The 19,638-nt window shown below is 31.0% G+C and overlaps 1 protein-coding gene across 1 annotated transcript; it reads left to right on the plus strand.

The window, feature by feature from the left end:
* Positions 1–1,839: 1,839 nt before the first annotated feature.
* Positions 1,840–18,985, plus strand: LOC107858695 (BEL1-like homeodomain protein 2). Its single transcript, XM_016703455.2, has 5 exons — positions 1,840–2,075; positions 2,317–3,573; positions 5,484–5,866; positions 13,735–13,795; positions 18,274–18,985. The coding sequence occupies exons 2-5, from the start codon at positions 2,455–2,457 to the stop codon at positions 18,754–18,756; spliced, it is 2,046 nt and encodes a 681-aa protein (XP_016558941.2). The 5' UTR covers positions 1,840–2,075; positions 2,317–2,454; the 3' UTR covers positions 18,757–18,985.
* Positions 18,986–19,638: the final 653 nt, after the last annotated feature.

The raw sequence follows: 19,638 nt of genomic DNA on the forward strand, positions 1-19,638 counted from the left end.
TGAGCCAATACTGGCTTGAGGTCATTTGCACTTCGCCCCTCTTTTTATTTATTCTTTTATTTTTTCTGAAATTGAGTAAAAAAATCAAAAATATTTGAGTTAGTTATAAATTATGAACTAATGAACAAGCATCGTGTCGCGATCAGGGATAGCCTCGGTTCGTGACATTATGTCCACCTCATCTCTTTTGTTCCAAAAATTTGTTGTTATTGCTGTGAAGCGCCTACGAAGATTGACTATTATAGCCTCAGCCAAGAGGGTGAGCAAAGTTATGATAATGATAGATTAACGTCTTAATGCTGTTGAGATATCTTTTCAACCTAACCTTAATTAATTACCAACTAGTATCTCTTATTATTCTCTAGATAAGCTGTACTCTCTACAAAATTTGATGATGGACAAATTATTTGTAGCTTGGTCATTTTCTGCTCCGTGATTTGTTGATTTCATTTTAAAATGCAGCCCAATACACTAGGTCCGCCATGTGCGGGTTCAAAAGAGAACCGAACCACAATAATTTATTATTTTATTGATTACATTATTTTATATAATTTTTTTGATCATACATCGATCGCATAACTAGTCATATTGACATATTAGCTATTATATTTAATCATATTCCGTCAAATAGAATATCGAAATAGAGAAATAACTAATGGTTATTTGAATTTCTCCTCACGTTTTTTTTTTTTTTTTTTGTGAAAATAGCTTACCGTTTTCCTTCTCCTTTTTATTTTATTTTTTCGGTAAGCATAATTATCAGCATCTAAGTTATAAATGTTACTATGTTAGTATAGTAAAGGACTAAAGGAGGATAAATAATGTACTATCATGTTGAAGGCTCATTAAAATTCCGGTACGCTATCTACCTTACCTCCCTGCACTAAAATTGGACTTATTAAAGTCCATTTGTCAAACAAAGGAAGAAAAATAAACTAATGTTAGTAGTAATATTTAGTGGGATAAATATTTTTTTATTTTTGGGCAAGTTAGTAGGATAAGTAATTAGTTGAATGAAAGGGAAGGTGAGCAAGAAGAACAACGACCTTTTCTCCCTTTCTCCTCTCCCTATTTCTTTCTTGTGTTCGCTCCTCTAAGACAGAGGCACAGAGATGCGTGATTTTCAATTTTCATTAGGCATAATTGTGACTTCTAATCCCACAACACACATAGTAAGAGAGATTTATATTACTAACTATCTTAAAGATTGATTATACGTAAAGTTGACAACTAAGATTTACAGTTTATGCATTTTGAATTTGTCACTAAAATTCTATTTCATAGATCATTTTAATTTTTGTAGTTTATAGTAAGATAATTATACATTTGTATTGATACTAAAGAAATTACACGATATAAGCAAAAGCTATTAAATAACAACAACTTGAATTCATAACCTATTAGATCATAAGGAAATTTTATGATTTCTCCAAGACTCATCTTTTGCAAGTCATATAAAGAGGAATTAAAGATTTGAAAACTGAAGCAAGTTATACTTTTAAGTGTCCATTTTTTTCTTTTTTTTTAAATATTATCCCAGAACACTGTTTGAACATAGAATTCTTGCAATTTTTCAAAATCTAAAAAAATCATTTTTACTCCAATTACAAAAAAAAATAAAAAAAAATAAAAGCAATTTTAATTTATATTTTTGTTCAAACACAACTCAAATTTTCAACTTAAAAAACAAATGTTACTTTCCATAACAAAAAATCACAATTTTTATGTACAAGCACCCACTTATGATTACATGTTACATCTAAAAATTCACTGATTATATTAAAAAAAAATTACGTATATCATCATTGTATTTTATAAAAGTGCACTTTATTATTGTTACTTATTGGACTCTCTTTAGAGAAGGCAATTTCAGAGACAACAATCACTTCAAATACAAAGAGTAACAAGGACACAGATAGAGAAAGAAAGTGAAAAAGCGACAGCCTTACAAACAACACAGAAGCGAAAGAGAAAGAGAAAGAGAAAAAAAAATTGTTCATTTTTAAATCCCACAGAAGCGAAAACGATACCTGATGAGAGCCTTTGCAACCTTTTCCGACCTGCAATTCCATGAGGTAATAATTCTGCTTATATGGATATAACTCAACTTCTTTTTTGAATAAAAAAAAATAAAGAAACAAATTCAAAAAAAAAAAAAAAGTCTTTACTTTGATTTATTCTTTCTCTTTTCCACTTTTTTATACTTTCTTTGTTCCTAATTATAGTTGTATCCATGATCTCTTTGTTGTATATCTATGACGAATATCACAAACGTTTATTTATTTTTGCTATCTTATTATGCTCGATCCATGGTAGACTGAGCAGCAAATTGGAGCAAAAGAAGGAGGCAGGTTAACTTATTGTGATGGTGGAAGAAGTGAGGACTATTAAATGAGATGATTACACTCTTCAACTGTTCAATTGTTGGAGGAATTCAATACTTCGAATAATCCAATGTCCCAAGATTATCATGACCAAAGTCTTGCTAGTTTCTCGAGTGGATTCGAGAGACTTCAAGACGAAGAACAACAGCAGCAACAACACATCGCTCACCAGATCCATCGAGAAAAATTAAGAGTAGAAGGGTTTGAGTCGCCACTGTCCTTGGTAGGTGTTGAAGAAGAAGGAGAATCAAGTGGAATCCAAGTTTATGAGACAGACGGAATGTTGTCTGAAATGTTTAATTTTCAGACAACAGCCACGGCCGGTTCTGCAACTGAGTTGTTGCAGAATCAATTGTCTCATAACTATAGGCACCCGAATCAAGTGCCACATCGTCATCAAGAACAACCTCCGAACACTAACTTGGGAAATGAGTGGTTTGCTAACCAACAAGTGGTCGTAGTTGGTGGAAGTTTGCAGGTACCATTTGGGGATGCAAAAGATCATGTGGACGCGAAGGTATTGAGTAACCATGATAGTGTAACTGCTCATTACCAGCGTCAACATAATCAAGTACCAAGAACATATAACGCGGAATCCATGCAACTTTTTCTTATGAATCCACATCCAAGGTCAGCATCACAATCTCCTTCACAACCTACTAGTTCAAATCTTCAAGGGTTTCCTAGTCCAGCGACCGGAGGGCGTTTCGGTCAATTCATATGTGGAGGAGCAAGTACTTCTAATTCAGTTGGAGGAGTAAATGTAATTGAAGGGCAAGGTCTTTCATTATCTTTGTCATCCACTTTGCAGCATTTGGAAGCAAACAAGGTTGAAGAATTAAGGATGAGTGGTGGAGGAGAAATGTTGTTTTACAATCAAGAAAGTCAAAATCATCGTCAATTTCATCATATTGGTGGGTCATCACTAGGACTAGTCAATGTGTTGAGGAATTCAAAGTATGCCAAAGCAGCACAAGAGTTGTTGGAAGAGTGTTGTAGTGTTGGGAGAGGTCAATTATTCAAGAAGACAAACAAAGTTTCCAAGAATAAAAACACAAAATCAGCCTCTAACCCTAGTGGAAGCAAAAATAATCCATCTTCTTCTAAGGATAACCCTCCTAATTTGTCAGCTTCAGATAGACTTGATCATCAGAGAAGGAAGTTTAAACTTTTATCCATGCTTGATGAGGCATGTATAATCTCTCTCCCTTTCTTTATTTCTCTATAGGATTAATTAGCGATTAATCCAGGATTTAAAAATTATGCGTTCAAGTTTGAAAATTCAAATACAACTGGATTTACTGGGCCTCAAAATATATTATGATCGTTATTTAGTGAATTTTTTAACATACACATAATTTGAGTCGAAATTACTGGTTCAAATGTACATTTGCCTCCGGGGTCAATGACCAATCCTTGTTGTTAATTATAAATTCAAACCACAAGAAAGGGAAGGAATAGAAAACTCTAGGAGTTGGAGGAATCTTTTATAGAGGAGAATATAGAAAGCCGGCTAGAGAGATAGCCGATAGGTTTTGTAATATCCATAGATTCATGAGTTGGTTTTAAGTTTGATTTCATATTGACTAACAAAGGAATATATAACGGGTGGGATGTTAAGCATAGCATCAGATTTTGCTTTGGTGAGATCGAGTACAAAAAAAACAGTGATAGCTCTCACTCTACCATCAAGCCAATTAAATCATTAATCTTCTGTCATAGATATTACTCTTAAATGTAATATAAATATAACATCTATCTTTGTTTATTTGACCATCATATTTCAATACACGACAAAATAAGTGATGCTTAAAAATCCTTCTGCGAGGATATGATTTACCTTTTTTTTTTGTTTATTGATACATTATATTTTTATTATTGTTGTATTGAAAAAATGCTAAGCGAAGGCACATGCAAACAAAATAGACATAGAAGGTTCTTCTTCACAACAACAATCATTTGGCATCAATGTACTACTATATATCAGCTTTCTTGCAACCCTTTTATTAGAATATATTATGTATCTTTCTTCCTTTATTTTGTTTCTTGTCTTTACTATTTCAATCGCATCTGATTTACTATGAAGATATTCTTGTTTTCTTGAGTGGAAGGTAGAGTTACAATTTCAGGAGTAGTTTTCTTGTTGAGGAAATTTGACTTCCTAGCTGCACCTTATACTTTTCAACTAATTGAACTTCTTTTTCTTTACCTTGATGGTGAAATTTAGTAATATAGTACTCCCTCCCAATTTGTGCCATACTTTGACTCAATGAGTGTCATTTATTAAAATAAACAAGATTTATGAATCTTACAATTTTAAACTAAAGATATATATACAATACACCAAAATGTCATGCCATGTGAGAATTAGAAGTTAAAGAGTTGTTAAATTAGGAAAGATGTATTCTTTTTCATAAAGAATAAAAAAAGGTAAGACAAAAACAAATTGAAACTGAGAGAATAATACGTTATTTACTTTATTTTCCATGTTACTTCCTCCGTTTTGGAATAAGTGAATTGTTGGGGTATTTAGTGGTATTTCAAAATAAGTGAATCATTGAATTTTTTTCCAAATTTATCCTTATGATTTGACAATCAATTAACTTTTGAAAAGAGATTACAAGATCAATTTTTTCTTTTTTTTGGGTAAAAATAAAAAGTTGTATTAAATTTATGTTTTTAATGTTTTTTTCTTAATCTATATGTCAAAATTCAACAATTCATTTATTATGAAACGAATGAATTATTAAATAGTTATAAAATTATTTGTTATTGCAGTTAACTTAACCTAGTAGTACAAAAATTGTATAGATTGCCAGTAGGGGCGAGCTACTCTCCCTTTTCCCAAGAAAGTCAATTGATATTCATTTGTTTGAAAATTACACATTTACACTATATAAATAGTTTAATATAGGGTATGTGTGTTTATGTATATTGTATATTAATTTTTTTTTTATTTCTTCATATTTTTATACAATTTTTAGTTTGACTTTTTCTAATGAAAATTTTGGTTCCATCACTCACTATAAAACTCTTAATTGCACAAAATTAAAACATGATTTATTTTTCTAGAAGGATTACTTGTTTGGCATGCTGCAGGTAGACAAAAGATACAACCACTATTGCGAACAAATGCAGATGGTAGTAAACTCATTCGACCTCGTCATGGGTTTTGGAGCTGCAGTTCCTTACACAGCACTCGCACAGAAAGCCATGTCACGGCATTTCAAGTGTCTAAAAGGTGGCATCGCCGCGCAATTGAAGCAGAGCTGTGAACTGCTGGGCGAAAAAGATGCAAGCACTTCGGGACTGACCAAAGGAGAGACACCAAGACTGAAAGTGTTGGAACAAAGCTTGAGGCAACAAAGGGCATTTCAACAAATGGGAATGATGGAACAAGAAGCTTGGAGACCACAAAGAGGATTGCCTGAACGTTCTGTCAACATTTTAAGAGCTTGGCTTTTCGAGCATTTTCTCCATCCGTACGTCTTTCATCTCATTCTCCTACTAATTTTTATAGATAAAAGAATTTTTATCCTAATCATTATTTTATATTTTACAAATTTTAGTCAATATAATTACTCTATAATACTCCTGTCGTTCTAATTTATGTGGCACATTTCGAGAGTTAAATGAGTTTTTCTTTAATCATAATTTTTGTCTTTCAAATATTTTAGATTGTTAACTATTGAGACTTGAGAGTAAGAGTAAATCTTACATAATTTTTCAGACATGTAAATTTTATTTTACAAATGTTTAACGATCCCATGACCAAAATTAAGAAATATGACTCTTGAATGTTTTGACACATAAATTGAGACAAGAAAGTAATGTGTACCGGCAATGTTTACAAATGGTTACTGCAGCTAGGTTAGTAAAATTAATACTTCATCTATTCCATTTTATTTGACACCAATTTCTTTTTTGTCCATCTCAAAAATAATGTTATAATTAGAAGTAATTTAACTTTAAATTATTTTTTTTTACCACTGATGAAATGATTTATACACATACAAATATCTATAAATTGTTTTAAAGCACAAGTCTCGAAAGTATTTTTTTTTTTTAAATATTGTGTCAAATTGAAGGATACCGCATAATATAGGACCGATGGAGTATAATTTTTGCCACCTGGTTAAAACGTTAAGACCCTAAAAGAAAAAGTCAAATAACATGTAACAAAAAGTTAATCCTATATTATATTGATAGAGTGTGTAAAATAAAAATTTTAAAATTAAATTATTTTTAAAAATAAAAGATATATTTTTTTTGAGTGGGACTATATATCTCTTTGCTGAAGAAGACTTGCAAATCTTTTGTCCACTCTAGCTTACACTTCTCCTTAAGTCCTAGTAGTGTACACCTTTATTATAAAGGAAAATCTTAGACATTTACTGGAAGACCAAAAGTTAATGAGGAAAGTGGAGATCCCATGATCATGAAGACAGAATGTTTTTTCGTGCAATCAACTTTTATTAGTCTAATCTAAAACACATTTCCAATATATACTGAGTAGCCGCTGGTACATTTCCTTTTTCCCCCTCTTTGCTGTCAGTGTTTTAAGGCACTGCTGCTATTCAGTCCTTTCTTCTCAGTGCAGGGAATTGAGCAAAATTACCTCTTACTACTTTTTTGTCAACCACTTTTACCTCTTGAAATTCAATGCCATCTTTCTGGCTTAAGCATGAATTTGAAAAGTATCTAGAATTTAATTTGTCACCAACATACGCTATCATTTCATTATAATAAAATAAATAAATCAAAGAAAGAAAGTCGTCAAATATAAATTATGTCAATTTTTAAAAGTGAACAATGCAAAACAATTTACGCTCCCTCAATTAAGAAGGAAATAATTCATTTCTTCATGAAATTTCTAATCTTAAATATGTTACTAATATTTCATGTAGTTATAAAGCTTTTGAAATTTCTATTATCAAATAGGAATATGTCATAATATTTGCGTGTCCAAAAAAAATGGTAATTAAAAATAAAATAGAAAGTTAAGTTGAATATTTTCGAAAGACTTTTCCTATAGATATTGTTAGAGTACGTTCCCTAATGACCAGTGACTTTAACGTAAAAGTTGCCTATGGATGGAACGGGTTGCCTGACGTGTTCCAAGGAAGCAGTAAAACAACAATTAAAGAACACAATGATTTTTACTGGGAAAACACTCGGCTCAAAAAAATGTAAAAAATCACGACCTGTACCTCTACAGGATTTAACCTCAATTTCACTAAATAACTTTGAGTCTCAACAATGACTGATTACAAAACTCTTGTAACCAACAATTAGGAATTATAAACTCTAATTCCTATAACTCAACAACTAAGAATCATAAACTCTAATTCCTATAACTCAATAATCACCCTTGACTGTTGAACCCACTTCGAGTTATCCCAAACTTGAAGTTAACTCAGCTCAATATTGTTCCTAAATAATCAATCTAGGAAAGCAATAAATTACAACTCAATAAGAACAATACATTTAAACTGACTCATGAACTGTAAAGTTCTGTCTTGTGAAATATATTCGTTAATCTGTTCCTTTGTACTGGCAGCACTTGAATCTTCAGTCAGAATTCTCTCAATTATGAACCTTCTCAATTTGCTCGTGTTTAGCCTTTTCTCTCTGTAAGTACGGAAGTTATTCTGAATAATACATGTTCTATTTAAGCACAGCTCTCCAAAGAGTCATTCTTTATTTCAAGCTCCTCCTTTAATCAGAACTCTCATTGCATAGAATTCTACTTCAAGTGAGACTCTTTCTTTAACTCCAACTCTTGCCTCCTTAGTGTTGTAGTCAAACTCCAACTCTTTAAATTAGCACATATTTATTTCCTTGAGTTTATCTGAATTAGCCACCCATCTGGTCCTTCTTTGATTTTTGCATGCTTGTCTTTAATCATCGATGATTTTGCTACAAGTTTCAGCTACATAAGACAGTGTGTCTGTGAACCAGCTTGACTGACATATTTCATATTACTTTGTCAGTTTGTCAATCATCAAAACTACATCATACCCAACAAATTTCCCCTTTTTTGATGATGACAAACCTCTTGTCTTTGGGCATTCAAACATCTTCACCTGTAGGCACTAAAGTATAAAACACTAGAATGAAACAAGTTAGCCAACGAGCTATAAATATTGCACCCCTCTTATCTTTCCCCTTTTGGCATCATCGAAAAACTATTTTTAATGCAATAATATACTAGCCAAAGTGATTTATTATGCTATTCATGGCTACTGGGGCTATCACCAAAACAATCGACAAAGACTTTAGCCAACATAGTAATGTATTAAAAGAGAAAAAATATGATTCAATTTAGCAAAGATAACCATTCCATTTAACTGACAGAGCATGTTTCGCATTAAACCTAAGCTAGTACTGAACAAAGCAAAACAACTGAGCATTAATCAAAAAAGAATATAGTATAAAAGTGGGACATATCTAAGGATACAAATAGTGAGGATCTGATGAGAAAGGTGAAACAGGTGATATCAACTATGTCAATTGATTAATGACTTCAACGTTTTCATTCCTCTATCAATCAAGGTCAAGCTTCAAAGTCTTGATCCTAGCTTTAAGGACCTCTTATTCCACTTCATGACTGTGTTGTACAATTTTTAGTTTAGATTTTTTCCAGCTAAATCATTTCTTTATTATCAATTTATTTTTCAAATGAGTGTTAACCCTCTTTATTGAAACAAGTATAGCAGCATGATTCATTTGCTTAAGAATATCCATTATTGTTTTATAAATCAAACCTAAACTAGGACTGAGACATCCACAAAAAAGTAGCCAATTAGGAACTAAAAAGGAAAGCATGTCCCTTTTTATTCTTCAGAAACATATGCTGGATGTGATTGATGATCAAGTTTGGCAAATTTATGATACAAAAACTAATACTTTGGTTGAGAAAGAAGAAGGAATTTCTGGTGTTGAATTAACACATTTGTGCACTACCATTTAGAGAGAGTCAAAGAAAATTTAGTCAATCAATTCGTCAGAATCATAGGAGAAGGGGAGGATGAAGTGTGAGGAATGGAACATGTGTGCTCAACTATTTCAACTTAGACAGTCTATGCTTATGTCAGTGTAGAGCATACCTTATAAGAGGAACTCTGTGGGCACAATTGCTTGCTTGTACCTATTTTCTGCACAATATAATTCAAAATTAGGTTAGAAGAGTCAAAAATCTGAAATTGGGACACACAAGTAAATGTGCCAGACTGAATCGAATAAAATTTTAGCTAATAAGATTTAAAAGAAAAATGGTTATTCTAGTCAATCATTGAGGGGAGTTCATGTAATTTTAATCATCCCCAAATCTAACCTATTCCTTTCAAAATGCTCTCTACTTAGTTCCTTTGGTGCTTCTGCAGTCATTTAAGTATGCCACATAGTCAACATTTTTATAACCCTCAAGAGTAAAATTACTTTCATTTGAATACCATAGTCTCAAGCCATTGATTCCCATGAGATATCTCAAGATTCTTGTGACAACATCAATTCTTATGAATTACCAACAAAATTATCATCAGCTTGTGTTGGTGTTATTGATGCATCAATTTCTTGATTTGTTGTTTCTCCTATCAATATGCCCTCAGTCTGTACAACAGTTAAACCAGGCGGTACAATATGTTTCTGTGCATGCTCATCAGTTTCACTGCCATCCTTTTTTTTGCCATTTCCAAATGATCCATTTCCCTTTTAAATATGGTGAATGAAAAAAACTTTATTTGTTTCCAGTTTTATACCTTGAGCAAACTTTATCCATGTATAAATTTTGCTTGTCTCCTTTCACTCTCATCTGCAAAATAAATTAGGAGTTAAATTTAGGCACCTAGACAAGCTTGGGTCCTTTCTTATGAGAAAAAAGATGTATGAGGTTCCTTTTAGCCCATCGAGGCAACATGTTATGTAACTTGTTTCTCTGACCAGAGTTGACCTTCTTGTTAGCTTGTGCTAACATGGAATCAGATTTTTTTCCTAGGTTTATGCTTCTTGATTCGCTTTTTACTGCAACTTGACATTCAGTGGTTGGATGCCCCCGGTTACTACAAATATAACACAGATCTTTAATAGCATTAAAACTTTTATAAAATCCCAACCCAACCTTTTCATTGTGAGTTATTTGACCTAACTTATGAACAATTCTTGAAGAATGTATCCATTTATTAGATCTTTCAAGATCAAGTTTCAATTTAGAAACTTTTTGACTCAATTGACTAACCTTTTCTTTTTTTCACAAAAGTATTCATGTTTAATCTTAGTCACTTCTGACAATTTTTTCTTGTTCCTCACTTTTGACCTTTTTTCCTTTTTCAGAAAGAGTCAGTTTTAAGATTTCAGATTTGAGGGTCAGATTTGATGAATCAAGTCTGCTAATCTATTCCTTAAAAGTGCAGTTTTCCTTTTCAACAATGTTCTTACAAGTTTCTAGATCAATAAAATTACACTTGAGACTTGCAAGATTGTTGAATAACTCATCCTTATCAGAAGTTAATTCTTGAAAATCATCAATTAGAGCACTCATTAAGGAAATAAGTTTTGTTTTAGAAAACAAATGCAACTTTTCTTTAAGTTCAAGTATACTTACCTCAGAAGCATCATCTTCTTCCTCTAAGTTTGAATCTCCAAGAGCCATAAGTTTGGTTTCATCAACTTCATCATCATCTGAGTCAGATCCTCGAGTTGCTACCATTTCATATTCTTCCCTTTTTTTTTTCTTTCAATTCCTTTTCAACCCTTTTCTTTCTCCATTCTATTTCCCAGACATGACAATTCCTGATCTGATGATTAGTCTTACCATGCTTGTAGCATTCATTTGGATTGTCATTGGACCATTTCTTGTTACCTATTCCCTTCTTCTTTTTGAAGAATTTTCTGAAGTTCTTAGCTATAAAAGCAACTTATTTTTCATCAAGTTCAATTTCTTTATCACTGTCAAATGCCTTCAGAGCTAAGGTATCCTCAGGGACTGCTAGCTCTTTAGTTCCATCAATTTTCATTTCATAAGTCCTCAGATTCCCTACTATTTCATCTAGTGTCATACCTGTGAGATCTTTATTTACCTCCCTAATAGCAGTCACTTTAACATTCCATTTTGATTTTGGTAACGCCCTCAACACCTTTTCAACTTGTTCTTCAACGGTGATGACTTTTCTCAAAGAAGTCAACTCATTTGTCAAGTCAGTAAGCCTTGTCATCATTTCATGCAAGTTTTCATTCTCCTTCATCTTAAAAGCTTCGTATTCAGTAAAGAGAAGAGCAATTATGAATTTTCTTACCTGAGAGGTACCCTCATGTGCATTGACCAGTGTCTTCCAAATTTGCTTAGCAGTGGTACAGTTTGACACTGTTGTATTCTATCAGTCCTAGTCCACAGACTAAGATGTTCTTAGTATTTTTCTTTAATGCCACTAAGTCATCTGCAGTAAACTCACTTCTTACCTTCTTGTTCTTACCTTCTTGACCTATTCACCATCTTCTAACTTTATTGGAATAGTAGGACCATCAGTGATCCTATCCCATAACTCGTAGTCTTCTCCTTGAGTGAACGTTTCCATCCTAGCTTTCCACCAAATGAAGTGAGAACCATCAAACACTGAAGGTCTAATAGTGGATTGACCTTCACTGTGACCAGTAGGTGGTACGGAATTCATCATATTGATCTTTGTCTTAGGTGCTAGCCCTTTTTAAGACAACCTTTCTCTGATACCACTTGTTAGAGTACGTGCCTTACTGACCAGTGACTTTAACATAAGAGTTGCCTATGGATGAAACGGGTTGCCTGACGTGTTCCAAGGAAGCAGTAAAACAGGAAGTAAAGAACACAATGATTTTTACGTGAAAAACACCTGGCTCAAAAAGGTGTAAAAAATCACGACCTGTACCTCTACAGGATTTAACCCCAACTTCACTAAATAACTCTGAGCCTTAACAACGACTGATTACAAAACTCTTGTAACCAACAACTAGGAATTATAAACTCTAAGTCCTATACCTCAATAACTAGAAATCATAAACTCTAATTCCTATAACTCAACAACTAGGAATCATAAACTTTATTTCCTATAACTCAACAATCACCCTTGACTGTTGAACCCACTTCGAGTTATCCCAAACTTGAAGTTAACTCAGCTCAGTATTGTTCCTAAACAATCAATCAAGGAAAGCAATAAAATTCAACTCAATAAGAACAATACATTTAAACTGACTCATGAACTGTAAAGTTCTGTCCTGTGAAACAGGTTCGTCAATCTGTTCCTTTGTACTGGCAGCACTTGAATCTTCAGTCAGAATTCTCTCAATTATGAACTTTCTCAATTTGCTCGTGTTTAGCCTTTTCTCTCTCTGTAAGTACGGAAGTTATTCTGAATAATACATCTTCTATTTAAGCACAACTCTCCAATGAGTCATTCTTTATTTCAAACTCCTTCTTTAATCAGAACTCTCATTGCATAGAATTCTACTTCAAGTGAAACCCCTTCTTCAATTCCAACTCTTGTCTCTTTAGTGTTGTAGTCAAACTCCAACTCCTTAAATCAGCACATGTTTATTTTCCTTGAGTTTATCTGAATTAGCCATTTATCTGATCCTTAATTCCTTGATTTTTGCACGCTTGTCTTTAATCATCGATGATTTTGCTATAAGTTTCAGCTACATGAGACAGTGTGTCTGTGAACCAGCTTGACTGACATGTCTCATATTACTTTGTCAGTTTGTCAATCATCAAATCTACATCGTAGCCAACAGATATATAGATGATACTTTTTTTTGGAAGGCGAACTAGTGCTCATTAGGCTGATATGCATGGCAACAAATTAACAATGATGATAAAACACAAGAGAATCTATCGAGTAAAACTTACACGTATCCGGTATATACATCAAGCCAATACATGTGTATCATGTGTTTGAATTTAAAGTTCATGTTACTTAATCATGATTAATCAATATGTATTTTACTTAATTTAATTACATAACCATGATAAAAAATATTAATTTGATGTATACATCGAATGCGTGTCAAGTTTTTATGAGAATCTATCCATCTGTCTAATGAATGAATGTTAAGAAAACAGACAGAGCTGGAGTTGTCTTCTCTCTTTACTTTCTGCTTTTGGCAGTAGCTACTACAGTACTGCTGAAATTGGTCTTTCCTTTTTCGATCCTCACGCCAATAAGTATGTATACATACAGCAAAAAAGAAAGCAAAAAGTGTGAATTCTCATCTACGGATAAGGAAGCATTTCCAACTTTTATACAGTTTTAGGGACTCTTATACTACTGTTTCATTTTTTCTGTTTGTTTTTTGTTTTTTTTCAACTTTTTTTATATCTCAGGTATCCAAGTGATGCAGATAAGCATCTGTTAGCACGACAGACTGGTCTCTCCAGAAATCAGGTTTGGCCCCGTCTACTGTAAAATGTCTTTCTCTTTCACATCTCTTTTTTCTCAAGATATTCATAATTAAGTTGCATGAAAAATAAATAGTTATAAACTCGGGGAGTCAATAATATGATTTTTTCGGTTCTTTTTAAGAAATTGGAGTATAACACGTCATTTTTTGAGTAACTTTATTGCACATAACCAAATTAAGATTTGGGAAAGGATAAAAACGATACTTTACAAATTAAACTATTTTTACGAAAATGATTATGCAATTTAAATTTCATTTTCTAGTCATTTCAATTTACTGACTTGTTCTATATCGTTTCTACACATCTTCTATACAGTTTCTATACATATTGCCTTGTTCTATATCGTTTCTACACATTTTCTATACAGTTTCTATACATATTGCCATGCATATCAGCCTAATGAGCTAAACGCAGATATTCTATACAAAAAGTATATAGTTTTGATACACAATTTATATAATAATTATATTTTTTTTACACATTTTATATAATAATTATTTAATTCTTATACACTTTCTATATATTTTTTATATATATTTTATACATATACATATTTGATAAAACTCAATTTCTATACATATATTTTATCTAGATACATATTCTATATAACAATTATATCATTTTTATATAATTATATTTAATTATTATTTCTAAACAATAAAAAAATAGAATATTTTTTAGTTAAAAATTTTATAGAAAAAAATAAAATATTTTAAAAAGGGTCGAATGGTCCACGTTGAAAATTAATGTGTATTGTATAGACCAAAATAGACTTAAATTAGGAAATGGCTAAAAAGTGGAAATAATATATATAACTTTTTGAAAAAATATCAAATTTGAGTTATTTATTTTTAAAAATGCTACACATTATCTTTTTCCCTTTAGACTTTTCAAAACTGACTCAATCATCTCGATTGTTCTTTGATATGGATACTGCTCGATAATTTTTTGATAAGTAATTCATTTAAACGTCATCTGAAAGTTACATTATTATTAGAAATTTCGATTATTTGATACTCTGTAATCTCTGCTTAAAAAAGAATGATTTGTTTTAATTTTACACAAAGTTTAAAAAATAAAAAAGACTTTTAAATCTTATAATTTTAAATTAACGTTATGTCAAATGTATCAAAATGTCTTTTAATTTTGTGGACTTAAACATGCCACATGAAAGATTAGAATTAAAGTGTTGCCGAAAAAGAGAAGAATCATTTTTTTTTTAAAAACAGACTAAAAAAAAGTAAGTTATTCATTTTGAAATAAAGTGAGTGTAAAATAATAATAATAATAATAATAATAATAATAATAATAATAATAATAATAATAATAATAATAATAAAAATATTCAATTAAAATACTAAAAATAATAATAGTATTAGAATAACTTTTCTTTAGTTTTACATAAATACATAACTTAGATTTATTTTTTTATTTAATATTTAGTTATGTAATTAATACTTACTAAATTTATTTTGGCATGACTTAATAGTTTTAATTAATGATTATTTTTATTATAACTTATTAAAATGCAATATTTATTTTATACGATTTTATTATTTTTATTTGTTGAATATTTTATAATCATAACTCATATCATATTTTGTGTTATTTTCTTAAGGAACAACTAAGTTGTATCTTGCTAGGACTAAAGAAATATTTAAAGCACAAGTTAATTACGTATATGTTTGTATGAAGACTTTAACGAAAAAACCCAAACAAATTGAGAAAACTGAAAATTTTGAAAAACCAAATGGTATATTGATTTAAAAACTCAAAACAAATAATTTAATTTAATATTTAAAAAGCCCGAACCAACCCAATTATTTACACTCTTATTCCCAGTGAAAGGAAAAAAAATAAACAAGACCGTTGACCACATGTATTCACTGCTCTTCATGTCATCTTAGTACTTCAGAATCTTCTACATCAAACTGTATTCTCTCTGTTCCTAATTCGCGAGAAGTTTAACACAGGAGACTAGTGCATGCATGGGCCTATAGAAAATTAGTGCTCGATCCTTCTGCATCCCAAATTAATTGATGCAATTGTGTTCCAATGTGATTGAGCTGATAATTTGTCTTCAACATATCAGTTTGATTTCGGAAAATCAATATTTAGGGTTAAAGATATCAAAATATAATACTCTTTTCGTTCCAATTTATGTGATATTATTTTAATTTGTGTAAAGTTTAGGACAGAAATAAACTTTCTGAAACTTGTGATATTATAACATGTCATATTATTATTGTGGTTATCGGACTTTTGAAACTTTGTTGGCTTAATCTTATTACAACATTTGATTACATTTGTCTGATGAAAGGTGAAACGAAAATGTAGAGCTAATTTATTGCTTTAATATTTAAAAGTGGGTCATTCTTAATTTGAACAAACAAAAAAGAAAGTATTGACATGTAAATGAGAATGGACGGAGCCAGTACTCATTAATATATAAAGCTTACACCTCAAACATTAAAGGCTTAAATATAGTTTAGCCTTAATTCTATAATCAAATACTTATTACTCTCCTTTAGAAACATCTAATTACAGATGGAACATTTTCCCGGATGTGTGTGTACACACCTTTCTTTCTTGAAAATTCAAATGCACAATCCACAAGTTGATGTGTAGGTTGCGTGTACTATCCGAACAATTTCTTTTGTCTAATATACACCTCTATAAATCGTGCTTATACTACTTTTTCTCTTCTTTTCCTTTTCCTTTTTTTCTTTTTACCCCTTCCAAGGAGCTTTCATCCTTTCGTTTTTCTTAGTGACTCGAATTCATAATCTTCGGATTGCAAGTTAGGTGTGTTAGGATTTATCCTGAATTTTTTTTACTTTACTTGAATTTTTTAATTGTGTTTTAATTCGAAATGGTTTTCTTAGTAGAAAAGATTTCCTTGTCGGAAATAATTTCTTTCATAATTAGTTAATTCTTTCTTGTGAAGAAGTTTTGTACTTCTATAAATAAAAGAAAAGACCTCTCTTTTCAAGTCATAACACAATAACATCCATAATAAAGTCGTTTAAAAGTTTTATTTAGGGAGAAATTTTCTCTAAATTAGTTTTTTTGTTTCTTGATTTAGCTTTTTATTATGTAGGCCAATTGATCGAATTATATCACTAATATTATGTTTTAGTATGTTTTTTTTTATCATCTCATTTATTATCTCAAATAATTTACAACTATTAGCTTTTGGATGACGCCCTCTCAATTTCGATTCCAACAAGGAGTGTTTACTATCCAAACAACTTACTCTTGTCTTAGACTACTTTTTGTTGGATTCGGCTCCTCTCAATTTTCACTCTCTCCATTTCCCTAAAGTCCCTATCTTGATTGACGACATATGACATAGTGCAAATTGAAAGGGTAAGATTTAATTATTCTAAAGTAAATTTCTAACTATAGTTTAGATAATAAATACATTATACATTTAGTTTAAAAAAATATTGTAATCCCACAATCTTAGCAACATGTCCATAAATAAAGCAACAAAAGATTTTCTCTTCCTTTTTCTTTTCCTACACAAGAGTTTCATCTTTTAATTTCTTTGTAAATTGATGTTTTAATTATCTATTTTTTTTTGAAACTTTTTCTTTAACAATTAGCTTTTTAAAAAATAAATAAAAAATAGGTGAAATAAAAAAGGAGAAATAATCACTCTTCTATTTTAGATTAATTTTTTATCACCTTTTTTTTGAAACTTTTTCTTTAAAATTAGATATTTTAATTTCTTTAAAATAGGTGAAATAAAATAGGGAGAAAATGAAAGAAATACTCGGTTCTCGTCTTATAATTTAATTTTTTTACTGCCTTATTTTTTGAAACTTTTGCTTTAACAATTGTTTATTTTATTTTCTTTAAAATAGGTGAAATAAAATAGAGGGAATATAGATGAAATAAAATAGGAAAAATTATCGACTCTTCTATTTTATTTCGTCTATTTAAAGAAAATAAAATAGCTAGTAATTATTGAAGAGAAAGTTCCTACAATTCAATTAAAAAAAAGGTTAATTTAAATAGAAACTAAAAGACGGACCATGCATAGGAAAAAAATTTATGAAAAAAAGATTTTTGTTGTTATTTTTATGAACAAGACAATATATTGTTAAAGTAAATATATAATATATTTATTATCTAAATTATAGTTAAAGATTTATTTTAAAATAATTAAATCTTACCTATTTAATTTGAACTATGTCATATATTTTGGAAAAATTGGAGAAAATGAAAATGGAGAGGAGCCAAAGGACTTTTTGTTGAGATCAATTAAATGCATTACACGCTGTCAGTCAAATTGTGACACGTGTCATTGCCACTTTTTCTTGTTGACTCTAAATAATTGTTAAGCTTAGAGATAATTTTTCGAGGTCAGAACAGTCAAGTAGTTGATAGATCTGGTGACATAATAATGCAGTTATATCACTGCATGTAGCATATAATGTTGCCTTATATATGCAGGTAGCAAATTGGTTCATCAATGCGAGGGTGCGGTTGTGGAAACCCATGGTAGAAGATATGTATCAACGAGAGGCTATAGAAGATGATGATGACATGCAAAACCAAAACAGTACTAATAATGCACAAACACCAACCTCTAATATTATTACCAATTCAAATACACAAACATTTGCTTCAGACGAAAAATCCCCAAGCAATGCCCCGGAAAACGACCCTTCAATTGTTGCACTGAACAGCCATATTTCTTCCTCTATGCCAACTCAAACAACCAATTTCCCAACTATTCAAGATTCCGACGACACGTTGCCCCGCGGGGGAGCGGTGTCCGGTGGTGGTGAATATGGGACCACAAATGTGGCTAATAATTCTGAAATTGGATCTACCATGATAAGATTTGGGACCGCTGTGGCTGGTGACGTTTCACTTACCTTAGGACTGCGCCATGCAGGAAATCTACCCGAGGATACTCATTTTTTTGGTTAACTAAGATGGGAGTATTTCATTTGAAGGCTGGGTGCAACATACATGAATTATATATATTGTCACGACATTAGTTTATACTTAATTCTGCCATAGTAAAACCAGATTTTGTTTCACATAATTTTCTCTTGTTATGATGCCTCACAAGATCTATATTGAGAAACAGTTGCACTATATTGGAGAATTTGTAAAATAGACACTTCGAAAACTTAATAAAATATTTAGTAACAAGTTTTAAAAAATTAGGTGTATGCGCACCTTTAATATGACATCATCACTTTGATCATACAAACCTACCACGCAAGTTTTAAACTTTATACTTTAGTCCCCACCTCATCCAACTAATATCTAATATTTTTCACCAATTTTCATATTTTTCTATTTTTAATTTACAAAATTATCCAAGAAGCCATCAAAAGGAGATCTCGTTTTTTAGTTATATTTTTCGATTCCGATGATTTTTCGATGAAATTTTGCTCGTCACAATTGAAAATCTCTATTCTTGGTCATTGCCTACATTGTTGTTCCATCTTTTTTGAAAAAAAGATTTGCAAAAAATATTTTTCATCATTTTTACTATCTTGAAAAGCTTTCGAAATCCACTCAATACCTCGTCATTAGATATATTTCAGTAGTTTAGAAGTCATACCCATACATTTCTTCATCCCAGAGCTTGGAGGGCATCGATTATATCCAAATTCATTCATTAACATTTTTTGTACAGAGGTTTTCATACCAGTCATCGATCATTATAGACCGATATCTTAATCATTTATCGATTAGTGTGGTCTATAATGACAGTAGCTGAAGTAATTATTGTTGGTGGTAATTATATGGGTGTGTGGGAGAAGGGTCCCAAATGTTAGAATTGAAAATCATCTAGCA

This window comes from Capsicum annuum, unplaced genomic scaffold (genome assembly GCF_002878395.1).
Source record: "Capsicum annuum cultivar UCD-10X-F1 unplaced genomic scaffold, UCD10Xv1.1 ctg1716, whole genome shotgun sequence".
NCBI lineage: Eukaryota > Viridiplantae > Streptophyta > Magnoliopsida > Solanales > Solanaceae > Capsicum > Capsicum annuum.

What these genes read in the sequence shown, in the direction of transcription:
- LOC107858695 (XM_016703455.2), top strand. Translation starts at nt 2,455, where the DNA reads ATGTCCCAAGATTATCATGACCAAAGTCTTGCTAGTTTCTCGAGTGGA. An exon ending in TTTTATCCATGCTTGATGAG is followed by an intron (nt 3,574 to 5,483) that starts GCATGTATAATC and finishes GGCATGCTGCAG; the next exon opens with GTAGACAAAAGATACAACCA. An exon ending in TTCGAGCATTTTCTCCATCC is followed by an intron (nt 5,867 to 13,734) that starts GTACGTCTTTCA and finishes TTTATATCTCAG; the next exon opens with GTATCCAAGTGATGCAGATA.